The 12,991-nt window shown below is 37.8% G+C and overlaps 1 protein-coding gene across 1 annotated transcript in view; it reads left to right on the plus strand.

Moving 5' to 3' along the window:
- Positions 1-12,991, plus strand: part of DNAH11 (dynein axonemal heavy chain 11) — an 88,565-nt gene that overhangs the window by 39,498 nt on the left and 36,076 nt on the right. Inside the window, 1 exon segment of the mRNA XM_054274049.1 lies at positions 5,732-5,878. Within this exon segment, the coding sequence (XP_054130024.1) occupies positions 5,732-5,878 (147 nt within the window).

Below are 12,991 nucleotides of genomic sequence, written 5' to 3' on the forward strand. Positions count from 1 at the left end.
GCACCCTCCCTTTCTTACTTTCATCTGGTGTCACATATCACTCAGTGCAGAATAAAAGGATCAGGATTCTTTAATTCACCTCTTTGAAAATAACAACCGTGTACATCTCTATGATCTTTGAGTATTTTATTGTTGCTGTGTTTTATGCTGCTTTTCTGCTGCTTAGCACCCACTGTTAAGCATACCAAGGATAAATTCATTATGCTCTTAGTTCATCATACTCCAAGGTATTTTACAACATTCGATGTGGCAAAAAGACCACCTGGAGTAAAATTTAGCTTTCTCTCTTTGCCTCTAAAACTCTGCCCTGTCCACCTACTCACGCTTCCCGGTTGCCTTTTCCTTCTAGCAAACGTTGACTTGGCTTTTTTTCCTCACTTTTGGTAACTGCCTGCAACATGTGTTAATTTTCAGTGATATTGGTCTTTTTTGTTCTTCACTTGGCATGTTTCAGCTAGCTCAACCTAACTGCAAAGAGTTAAGATTTATATATTTGATAGTAATGACTATTTTACATCCTGAGAAAAGGTAGAGGGAGGAGGCAGGCAAAATTCCTGTATAAACTGTTTGTAACTTGCCTTGAAGGGTTTTTTATGTTTAAAGTCAATCAGCCGAGGCCTGGAGTAGAGAGATTGTAGAAGAATGAGCCTACTTCACCCTCATATTTTCTTTCAAAATGTACATAGGTTTAATGCTCAGTTGTCTTTAGCACTAATGAATGGTTTTGATTTGTACCAGCCTAATCTTCATTTTTGGCTTCAAGCTACTTTATGTTTTCTAGTGAACTGCTGTTAAATCAGATTTTGTTACTGTATCAACTCTTTTTTGTTTGCTTTTTTTTTTCCCCTATAAAGAAGGCCAAATTAGCAATAATAATTTCCTTTGCCTACAACCCTGAATGGGCATATATTGAAAAGTACAATGTAGTATTATAAAAAAAAATCCTGGAGATAAATGAATGGCAGAATAAATAATTTATGCTAATGAAATTACTGCAATTAGTAGTTCCACAATGACCCTTTTAAAAGCCACAGCTGTTAATGTCAGGAAGTGCTGTCACCGCTGACCTTATCATAAGAGAAAGTGACAAATTGAAAATGCAGGGAAGACCAATCCTCAAAGAGGTCTGTTCGGGAACGATTAGTGTTTTCTGAAAACCAGTGTGAATTACAACCAGCTGCTCTCTGGCTCGGCGTGGCTCCCATGCTGTGCCATTTTGTTAAGCTCCATAACAATAGTTATTTTGCCCCATTGAGACGAGTTGTCTCGGGCCACTTCCAGCTCCACCGGAACCCACTCCGTCCCTCACTGATTTACAAATGAAACTGTTGTTAGAGGGCCTTTCAGGGCTGCTGAGTAGAGACCTCTCATAAGGATCATGTGTGAGGAGGTTGTCTTTCACTGGGAAGAGCTGTACTGCAGGGTGCGTGTGTGTCGCAAACAATGAAAAAAGGAGAAAAGGGCTGAAATGCATTTCAGTTGCAAGCTAAATGCTGCTCTAATCTGCATGAAATGTCTATTCCTGCTGACTAGCCTTGCTTTTACAAACGATTTTCTAAAAGATGAATTTGTACTACATTGCTTCCACTAATGATGTTCTGGTTTTTTCCTATTTGTAGAGCAATTTGCCTCTGCTTTCCCTAAATGCAAATCATTCTTTATTTAGTTCTTGCTTTAATTTCTGTCTTTCTGATCACAGGTGAAATAAGTATTCTTCTAAACTAGCTCTGAAAAGGCACAAGGAAATAATGAGTTTTCTTACTGAGAAAAACGGCAAGCCTTTCTGCATCAACCTGATTGTAATATTAATGATGTAGGCTTAAAACATTTGACTGCATCAACAGCCACTCATGAGCAATTTTCCCAAAGTTCCCTAAGCATTATTGACAATGCTTTGGTAAATTATGTGTGACTTTCCTAAGAGTTGGTGTAGCTCATTTAATTCATATTAATTGATTTTTAGGCTTCCCTTGATTAATTGAACTGGGTTCGTCTTGTAGAGAATGCAATAAATAATCATTAAAATGAGGGAGATGTGACTCCACAAATGACAAAGTTTAAATGTGCTAGAAGTCATAGAGGACAAAATGAAAGTTAGTTACAATGATGAAGTTAAATGGGTTTTCTTAGTATTTCCCTTTTAATTTTGCATACAGTACTCTTATTTAGACATGTATGTGAATTTATGCTATTAGTATATGTAGATAGGGTCCTTTGAAACAAAAAAAAATTAATTCTGGAGATTTCCTATTTGTTTATCCTGGGAAAGTATACTGTAATTCAAAGGACTGGAGTGATATCTTGTATTTGCTAGTCCAGTTTTCAACAAATTTAGAAAATGAACCTTTGAACTTTGATCCTGAACCCCTCTTCTTGCTGTCAGAGGTGAATAAAGACAGGCATTTTATCTGTTCATTTTCCTCAGAAACACATGACTCAATGGCCATCTGGAGCTGTTTTAAATGTGCCTGGCCTGTTTTGATTTTTACATAGTATGTGAAGAGAAATTTCCGGTCTCCAGCTGCCTTTTGGTCTCTGTGGTGAGAGAGAAACCGCATGTGGTGCTGTGTGGGACCCACCACAGGGCCACACCAGAGCTCTGGGCCCCCTTCTGCAGTGTGCTGAGATTTGCTGGCAGCTGGGGTTGTGGTTGGTGGTTTGATGCCTGGCTGGCACATAGGGAAGAGCCTCCACTGTCACAGCTGGGAGTGAATCTGAACCCCATGAGAAATAGCTACCTTTCTGCTTAGTACCCCTTGAAGCTGATAGAAGGTAATTTTAGCACAAAAATGCTGCTGATTTTCTGACATTTTATAGTATCTAGAGGCTCACTTTTAGGGGGAGAACTCCACAGTGGTCTAAATCCTACCCTCATTCGAGTTTGTTAGTCTATCTTTCAGAAGCACAGATAAGCAGGGGTGGTACAACTTTGGAAATATAAATTGTGGTGTCCAGTTCTGTTAAAACTGAAGCTGAAGGCAAAAATACACTTCACTCTAAACAGGAATTTGATGATATATGAAGTGTGTGAGGACCAGTGTGATTAGAGCAACGACTCTACTGTATTCCTTTAACCTACAGAAGATTTCTCTTCGACAGGAGTTCCAGAGGTGAAGTAGAAAATCCATAGAATATTAACTCTGCATGTAGCAGTATAGTGAAATGGTTTAAACTCTGTTCCTAGTTTTTAGGAGTCTTTATTAAAAAAATAATAAAGTATGTTGAAGGACTGAGCTTCTGTGGTGATGATGAATGCCACTGCAAAATTAATTAATTTATATGCAAAACAGCTAGGGAAGGCTCATTTTGCTTTAATGTTTTTTACATGCTGACAGCATTATATTTAAGGTAGATTGAAGGAGAGTTTTGTGAATGACAGCATTATATTTAAGGTAGATTGAAGGAGAGTTTTGTGAATGAGCCATTCTTAGAAACAACTTATATAGATATACTTAATTTTGGAAGCATTTCTTTGTTCCTGTGTTTCCATTTGTTCTTTTTCCTTGGGTATGTACAGCCACTCATCCAGAACTCCACGGCTGATGGGGATTTTATGGCTTCTGCCCACACCAGTGTGAATGTCCTGAGTGCCAAGTACAATAGGCAGTGCAACTACACCACTCCAAATAGTTTTCTGGAGTAAATCATGCTTTATAATGTCCTCCTGGACAAAATACAAAACAAGAGGCTGTCATGACATGTGGAACACTTGGTAAATGCATGCAGAAACTTTCTTCAGAAAGAGGGAAGCCAGCAGCTTTCCAGGTAAACTGTGACAGTCACATCATTTTCTTTCATTCTTTATAAATAATCTTTGTTTTATTGCAAATCATCATCACCTTTTCATTAGACTGATTAGTTGTGGAGTGGCATTTTTGTGTTTCATTGACACTACCTGATTTTTGAAGCTGGAGTTTATATATTTATATTCCCCCCCCCCCCCCTTTTTTTTATTTTAGTAGAAGCTCTTTGAGCTTTTTAGCTGCCTTTGGAGAGAGGAGACAATCTATTTAAGCAAGGACAAAGTTTAGAGGTAGGGGGAATGTAGTGGGGCTACTGTGGGAAGGAAGCAAGTGCCTCAGTAAAAGCTAAATCCAGGGAAAGAGAAGAAGCAGCTCCATACATGTGAATTTTGAGGGGTAGTGAAAGCAGGAGGAATATGTGTGAAGCCTTTCCATGAGGTGCTGTCACCTGCTTGTGAGGCTAGTGCCACTTCGCCCCAGTCAGTGCTTCTGCTTAGAGTTCATTGGGGGTTGACCAACCCACAAAGACAGAAAGGAGGGGAAACTGCTTAGAAGCCTTCACCCCATCCTACCCACACACATGTTCCCTAATCCCCTTTGCAAATTCTGAAGACAAATCATAATCCAGCGATTTCTTTATTAAAAACTAAAATTCTGTGTGCTTTTATGCAAATGAACTGCTCAACTGCAGGCTTTGCATAACATTGCATCTTGATGCTGCTGCACGAGGTTAATAATGGGAGCTGGCTGGCTTATTCCCACTTGGTCAGCTGAAGGCCTTCCAAAAAATGGTCAACAGAAAAGAGTGGCTGAGTTTTTAAAGTCTGTTTTTAATAAAGTAGCCCCTGGTAGTAAATTATTAACATTCTCTTTTTTCTCTGATTTCTAATTTGATGAGGCCCAAATGGTAATTGGACAATTTCATGTGCTGCATGCCGTTCTGGCTGACAGACCCACAGCTCCAGCCACTATCTCTAGCCAGGCACTTGAACATTGAGCCATTTTTACTCTGCACTCTGGAGCTTTACAGAAGAATATCAAATGAAGCATTGTTTAGTATTTTCCTTAAAGAAAAAGACATAAAGTCAGCTCAAACAAATTGAACAATAAATAAGTGGAGAGATTTGGGATCTCTACAGTCATCTGGTAAAATTCAGTATTACAGCTCTGTCAAATCAAATGGTCAAATTTTGAAAAGGTAAATTTGGTTCATTTTGTAGGATTTCAGGAGCCCACCAAATCACGAGAGTCCTCAACAGCTTCTGTATGATTAAAGTTTAAACCCTCTAACATTTGTCTTCCACTTTGTTTTATCACCCCTATCCAGATCACATTACCAAGACTCCTCTGGTTAAAATATATCTTGATTAGCTGCTGGACAAAATGATTGGTAGGTTAGCAGAAAAATAAAAAAAAAAAACCAAACCATGCCAAACTCACAGTTATTTGAAAAAGTTTCTTTATATGTGAGGAGATATTGTTGCTGGATATTTTTATATGAGTTTCTCAACTGGCAGGCAATGAATTGCTATTTCAGCACAATAACAGGTAGTTTTTGTTCAGCAGTCTCAGAGTATGCCTCATCCTTTCAGCAAGGCTCTGCTGGAGTTATCTGCTCAGAGTGAATACCAAGCACTTTTCAGGGCATCCCTCTGCCCTTGCATTGGTGCCTTTGCCGCGGGCAGCAGCTGCGCCTCCTTTGCACCGCTGCAATATCTGACTGCAGCCCCAGCCTCAGCAGCAGGACAGACATCTGAGCATCTCAGGTGAGCCCTGGGGTCTGTGGTCGGTGTGCTTAGGCTGCCATTATTAAATCATTTATGTCCACAAAATTCTGTCTGGTACAAATGGGAAAAAACATTAAAAAAATGAAAAGACAATGCTCCTTGTTAGCGACCCACAAAACATGAGTTTTGTTTTCAGTTCAGCTATTGGATCTCAGAACCATGCCTAATGTTCTGAATAATGCATTACCTTTTGCCCTGTAGGTAGAAGATCTAAAATCCAAACTTGCTACTCAAGAGGCAGAACTGCAACTGAAAAATCAAGGTACTGAAGCTTTGATTGCTAAGATAGGGTTTCAGACTGAGAAACTGAGCCAAGAAAAGGCCATTGCAGATGCAGAGGAGCTAAAGGTCAGTCTAATTCTCCTATTTACTGATGTTGAGCTATATTTAACACAAAATAAACCTTTTTAGGTGAACAGTTTTGAATAACTTCCTCTCCAGGGAGCATAAGTCCAAAGAATTATTATACTTACATGTGTAATGGCATTTCACACCATGATTACCACTTGACCTTTCTTTACATTATGCCTTTTCCTAACCTTTTAGCTGTTTTAATGAGATGAAAGAACAATAAATACTGAACTCATTCAAGCATTTAATGGATGTGGATCTTGAGAATCAGACCTATTTGTAATACAGTAAAGGTCAAAGAGTCATATCTTAACACTTCAGGTTTCTAAAGGCTTTGGGGCTCTGGGTAAATTGAACAACTCAATTGATGCAGTTCATTCCACCATTTTACAAGGTATAAACCTTGAATCTTAAGATTATAATAGCATTCCTGACAATATGTGTCTTCAGCATTGACTCTCCTTCTTTTTCTCTCAGTTCAGCCTATTAGCATGAGTTATCAACATCTGTGTTGGAAACTCAGAGGCTCACATGCTTTACTGTTCACCACAGAATGAACAGAAATGCATAATTCCATCAGGAGTCTAAAATTTCCATCTACAGTTGCAAGCATGGCTTTTGAAATAAAGCACCAGTAGTATGGAGTGCTGTAAAGTGAAGTTCCTCTGCCTTTAGAGTTTGGAAGGCTCATTCAAATCTGGGATTTGGCCACAAAATCTCTCGTACGTTGTGTCATTGACCAATACTGCAGAAAGAAATTCCTAATTGACTTGTAATAGTTGTTAATAGTCTGATTTTGAGATATGGAAACTTCAAGTTTCCAAGGATTTTGTAGTTTCCAGATATTGATTAGCAGGAAAGACTGTCCTGTCTAAACATTCAAAATGGCCTCTCATTTTCTTCTATTCTGTTTCTTAAATACTTACTACCAGGTGATATTTAATGCCTTTCCAAAAACCTTGTGTCTAATCCTAATTTTACTGAGAGAAAAGTAATTTTTGATACTGAGATAAATGAAGACATGATCAGGACCTTTACATTTCTCTGGATTATACTAACTTCAGCCTTTTGCTGATCCATATCTCGCATAGGACTTAAAAATGGCCATGAAGTTTCAAGTCTAAATGGTGCAATCAATTAAACTTGTACAAATGTGATCCAACAGTTCAACATCCTACCAAACACTTTCCATGTGATGCTTTTTCTTGATTGGTTCCATATGCTTCTGATAAATTTGGATGTTCAAAATACACCCTTAACACAATTTTAATTACTTCATTAAGCAGCTAGGTGAAACACATAGAGTGATTATTGTGAGATAATCACATCTTTGGGCCACTTTGTTTCAGGGATGAAGTTCAGCGCCTGACACTAATGATTACTGTACACCGCTGTTCATTGCTTTATTGCACATCTGAAATGTTTTCATTGGAAATGAAAGTGTCATTTTGTGCTACATTAATCTAAAACTGTTTCATAAGGCTAACCATAGGTTCTAAACACTAATCTTGTCTCATTTTTTGTTACCAAAAAAAGGCCAGCAAATGAGAATACATCTTTAGCTAAGTAATTTGTGAAGACTCTTCCTAATTGATTAAAATATGTCACCCTTTAAAAAATTAGTTTTGCTCTCCTGTTCTATAGATTTTAAACTGGAGCTTACAAGAGCTTTTTGAGTTTTACAGCCTTAAGCAAATAAATACCTTGGAGATATTGACTTGGAGTGAAGTATTACTTAAGAAAGAATAGGTGAAGAATGGAAATCACTTTAGATCCAACTTATTAGGAAATTGAGGTCAGTCTGCATTCCACATAACTGTGGTAGGGCTGCACACCTGTATAGTAGTAAACAAGGGTTTTACCATGAAAATGACACTGGCAAGGTTTTAAAATAGTGGGCAGTAACACCGCGGTCATTTTGGTGGCCATTATTGTGCTCTGAATGTTGTCAGCAGCTTACACGTGAAGGTGCACATGCCATTGCCTTTTAAAACAGGACCTACCCTTTTAAAGACAAAAAACATGCAGATCATGGTGTAGGTATATGTGTGACAGTGACACTAGCTGAGGATTAGGAACAAATTATAAAAGCTGCATCACAGGAGATGAGAGACATATTTAACTTGATTAGTAACTTGTCATTTATAATGTAATGCAAATTGATTTTTAATATTTGTTATTCACACAGACAGTAGCTGTATGTGTCCTATCAAATAAATGTGTACATGGAAAATGTACCAAACAATTTTAGAAACAGGTTTTGTAAGGGTACTAAATTCTTACAGAGGCTTGTTACTGCCAATGCAGAGTGCTTGATACAAGTATTAACATCTTGATCACTGTAATATCTTCTTTCTCTGTAATTAAACTAGGTTTAAGCAAGACCTGACAGGAAATGAGTCTGTGAGATGAGCATGAGGTACAAGGATAAGGATGAACCAAGTATAACTGACTTCAGCCTCAGGCAATGTATCTTTAGAAGTGTGTATGGTAATCTTCCAAATACACAATTGCTGATGATACAGAATGCCCCCCAGGTTTACTCTCCCACATAAATTTGCACCAATGAAATCATAATCTGCTTTTAAACAGGTAAATAAATTGTTGCAGAAAATTGTGGAGGCACTCAGATTTCATGTAAGACTGATGTTAACTGATGTAAAGTCACTGATCTAAGCCACTGTTAAGCCAAAATAAGTGTCTTGACAAAGCTGCTTGAACTGATGATTATTTAATTTCCAAACCTGAAATTAAGTACGGTGTTTCCATATAGGATATTTCCATTTCTCCCATTCCCTCCCTTGTTGTGACCTATGGTTTCAGACTTGAGGAATAAAAAGGAGGCAAATTTGGCAAAAGATGGAGGCTGGTTTGACAAATTTTAAATGTTTTCCTTTACCTCAAAACTGGAGTGAATATTTTGCTATTTAGGGAAAGCTCCCATGCAACATTGAACCAGTCATTGTCTTCTTGGTATTTTCTCTAATTATCTAAAAGAAAACCCTTTGAAGGGGAAGAAGGGGCAGGGAGGGAAAAAAGTTGATGGGTCTCAAAATCTTAGCAAAAAGTCTTCACTCTCTTATTTAGCTCCAGATTTTGCATTTGAACCTAGATCATGAAAGGCTTGCAGCTTCCTACTGCAATGGCATGGGCTACTGAGCTCCCCTCTGTGTTCAGTCACTCCTCAGGAGTAACACACTGCCCTAATATCCCCCAGCTTTTTTGTACAGATACCTGCTGTCCTGCCCTGCATCACTAGGGAACACCCCATCCCTCAGGCATGGCAGTCACACCACTCACTTTGGAGTCATCTGCAAATTTGCTGAGGGTGAACTTGTTCCCACTGTCTGTGTCACTGATTAAGACACGAAACTCTCCTGTGTCTCCCCCCAGCCTCCCATGCAGCCCCAGCCTCACCAGCACAGCAGTACAAAAGGCAGAAAAGGCCTTGGCTCTGTGCAAGCCCTGCTCAGCAATAACAAAAACATCTCTGCATTATCAACCCTGTGTTCAGCACAAACCCAAAACACATCTCCAAACCAGCCATTGTGAAGAACATTAACTCTACCCCAGCCAAAACCAAAGTCCTGTCACATTAAGGGAAAGGGCCTAAGGATGGAAGCTGGAAAGCCACAAAACTCTTTATAGGAAAGGTAAATATAAAATTTCAGATCATATTATATCTGAGATTTTTATATCTAATTTCACATCAGATAATATCTGAGATTAAAGAAGAAAATAACAGTTAAAAAAGAGAGTCAGAGAAAAAGAAAATAAATCACATCTTCTTTTTCTTGCAGGTTGAATTTAGGGGGAGAAATTTGAGCCTGCATTACTCTTTTCTGTGTATCTTTGGTGACAAACTCAAGCCAGCCTGAGCACCACTGGGATTTATTGAATGCAGAGCCAGGAGAAAATGAAAGGGAGAACATTTCATTATATTTATCCAATTTCCCCCTAATTTCCCAAGCAAGATATAAATCACAGATTGTATTTGTGACAGTGAATACTTCTGTATTTTAGGGAAAATATTTTTGCCTTGTACTAAACAACATTTCTAAATCAATTAGCTAGTGCAGGGTTCCAGTTTTACCTTTGAGGTGAAAATAGGATTTAGCTTCTTCTTCTCAAAAAAATTGCACCTTATAAACACTGGAACTTCTTAAAGGTTGATGACTCTTTGCAAGATTTAATCAACTATGATAAGGAACATATTTCTCAGCATTGTCTGAAGGTCGCCAAGTAACATTACTTGAAGGATCCACATTTCAAACTAAATTATGTTCATACAGAATCCTTTGCAGCAGCTGGTCTCTGTTCCTGGGCCATCAATACAGCAAAAATCAGTGAGGTATGTATATATCAGCTCTTGAACTAGCCCTGGTGGGGGAATTTCAATAATGATTTTTTTATTATTTTATTAGGCTCAGCTTAGAGTTCTGGGGAGTATGTAACAACCACCAGAGACCAAGTGGGAAGTGTTCAGTACTTGGCAGTATGTATGTATGTATTTCCTTTTATTAGGAAGTGGTAAAAAAGATGTAGCTGTCCAGGACTTTTCAACTGTCATTACAATGCAACAGTTGGAAAATAGTCTCGAGATGTACATGTTTCACTGGAAACATCCATCCTGGCTCTGGCTGTCTGGAGTATGAGACAGGGCTTATCACTTGTGATTCCCTGGAGCACCTGGCAGCAGGATTTCTCCATTCATCCTAGCATTATAGCATGCTCATTTAATTACTGAACAGTAAAGAGCTTATCAATTGTAGATAAAATCTACTCAAGTGTAATGCCTGTCTCATTTCCACCTGTATTCTAAAATCATGAAAGTGACACTTATAAATTAATTCTAGTTGGAGAGTTGACCCACTAAGGTGGCATTTAGTTTGCTAAAATTGTTCTTCTATAGATTATCATAAAATCTTCTGTAGTCAGTAATGAAAGAAATCTTTGCCTGCCTCACTGTTGTGTAGAAAAATGGGTCTAAAGCAAAGATATGTAATGAAAGACTACTGGGATTATCTTAAAGACTTTCATCAGGAGCAGTTTGTAGTTTTTGTGATAAAGTGGGACCAATTTCTTCTCTAATGTACTAATGTGATATGTCTTTTTCAAGGTGTTTTGTGAAAGAGAACCAAAATATTGTGCACTGGTTCAGGCTAACACTGAATTAGCAGCAGCTGTAGAAAAACTAGAAGTCATCAGGGAAAAGCTTCTTGTAAATATGGCTTGATTAATAAACTTCATTCTCTAACACCTCAAGCCCCCTTAATTTCATTAACTTTTATTTATTTATTTTAATGTGTTTTATTTTTATTGATTTTATTACTACCTAGTTCAAATATCAAAGGCATGCTCTCATTAGGGATTATCACTATTTTCCCCAGAAATGTACTGAAGACAATTGTGCAGTTTGGGTGGCAGCCCTTGAAGCTTTTTACCCAAAATGACTGAATTTCCTCAAAGCCATCTAAGCACATTATAACTAATAATTGGAATGGTGGTTGATAAAAGTAACTGACTGTGAGTTTTCCAAGGAATATATGCCAAATTTTTACACCAGTAATGACCTACTGCAGTATAGCAATAACATCCAGAAAGGGCTTTAGAAGCTCAAGCTCATTTGCGTTAACATTTGTCATTAAACATACGATAAAAGCAGCATCAAATCTCCTCTGATTTTCTGAAAGACCCACAAACATGGGTACACGTGTGCTCACATGCACATAGAAGAGGAAACTTTGTTTAGTCTTTTACTGACAAGTGTCTTGTGAGTTAATGATGTAATTGAGGACCCCACTTGTCATCAAGTATCTATTGAACTTTTGAGAGGGATTATTTGTTGTGTAAGTACGCATTTAATGGAGCAACAGCAGCACAAAGCACTCTTGATACAAAGGCATCTCATGGTATCTTGGGAGATGGTGGGTGGAAGGAGTTTCTGCTGCAAGCTGATCAACCTTACTAAGCAAAGAAATCTTCAAATGCTTTGAAAGCTGTGACACTAATTAGGTTTAAAAGACTTTGACTTTGCCTCAGACTTTTTTGTTGGTAATATTTAGATCTGTAACCTCCCAATTTAAGATATCAAGAAATAAAGGCTGAACAAATCTGTAATGTGGCATTTATTCTCATTGCTTTCTCTTGAACTGGCATTTTAAAAGAATGACAACATTCACTTTTATGGAAATTCTTGCAAGCCTGTGAGTTATGGTATTTTATAATTTAATTCTTTATTTCAGGAATTCCCTGGTTTTCTTCCTGCTATTTTAATATCCTTTTTTTTTCTTGTTGTAAAGGAGATACAATTTTAATGGCTAAACAAAGATAGATTATACCATCTGGCTTTATCTTCTGATCCCTCTGACCCCCACCCCAAAAATCCCATCAGTTGTTACAGCAGGTATTTTTCTTCCATGTGAAATAGCCTTAGCCTTATGACCTCGGAGTTGCCCATTTACATCAAAATCTACCCTAATGAAGCCTCTGTCTGCACTAAAAGACAGTTTTATTGAAGCATCATGCTTTTTATTTCACACATCTATACTGATATGGGTCCACTAAGTACAAACACTTTTGGACAAAAATAGCCTTCTAGTGTTGTTTTGGGGAGATTTTATATTTTTTGCTTTCTTTTAATACACAGCAGTCACCCTTGAAACTCCTGAATCTTTTATTGTTTTAATGTGCTCCTCTGAAAAAAACACTAATATATCTCTTTTCCTTGCCTGACAGTATCTCAAATAACCTTTTCCTGGTTTAGGTGACCTTGCAATCAATCAGCTTCCAAATCCAAATCATCCTTTTTTTGCAATTTTTTACTCCCCATTTTTTTACATTTGTTTACTATACCTTTTTATGTTTTTTTACTTCCCCTTTCCTCTCCTCATGCATTTTTCTGGGGGTTGATAGCAGCAGTATTTCTCTCAGCTGTGTTAGTTTCTAATAGGGAGAATTCTGCACTACAGGTGAAGTTGCAATTCCTTTGCATTTATCTGTTTCCTGTGTCAAGTCAAAACTTGTCATACTGTCATTTACTATGAATATTTTTACTAACTACTTTTTAAAATCCGTACTGCGTATTCAACCAGGATTCCCTTTACATGG

The sequence above is a fragment of the Melozone crissalis genome, unplaced genomic scaffold (assembly GCF_028551555.1).
Source record: "Melozone crissalis strain CALT ecotype California unplaced genomic scaffold, PUWL_Pcris_2 ptg000016l_1, whole genome shotgun sequence".
NCBI classification, from domain to species: Eukaryota; Metazoa; Chordata; class Aves; order Passeriformes; family Passerellidae; genus Melozone; species Melozone crissalis.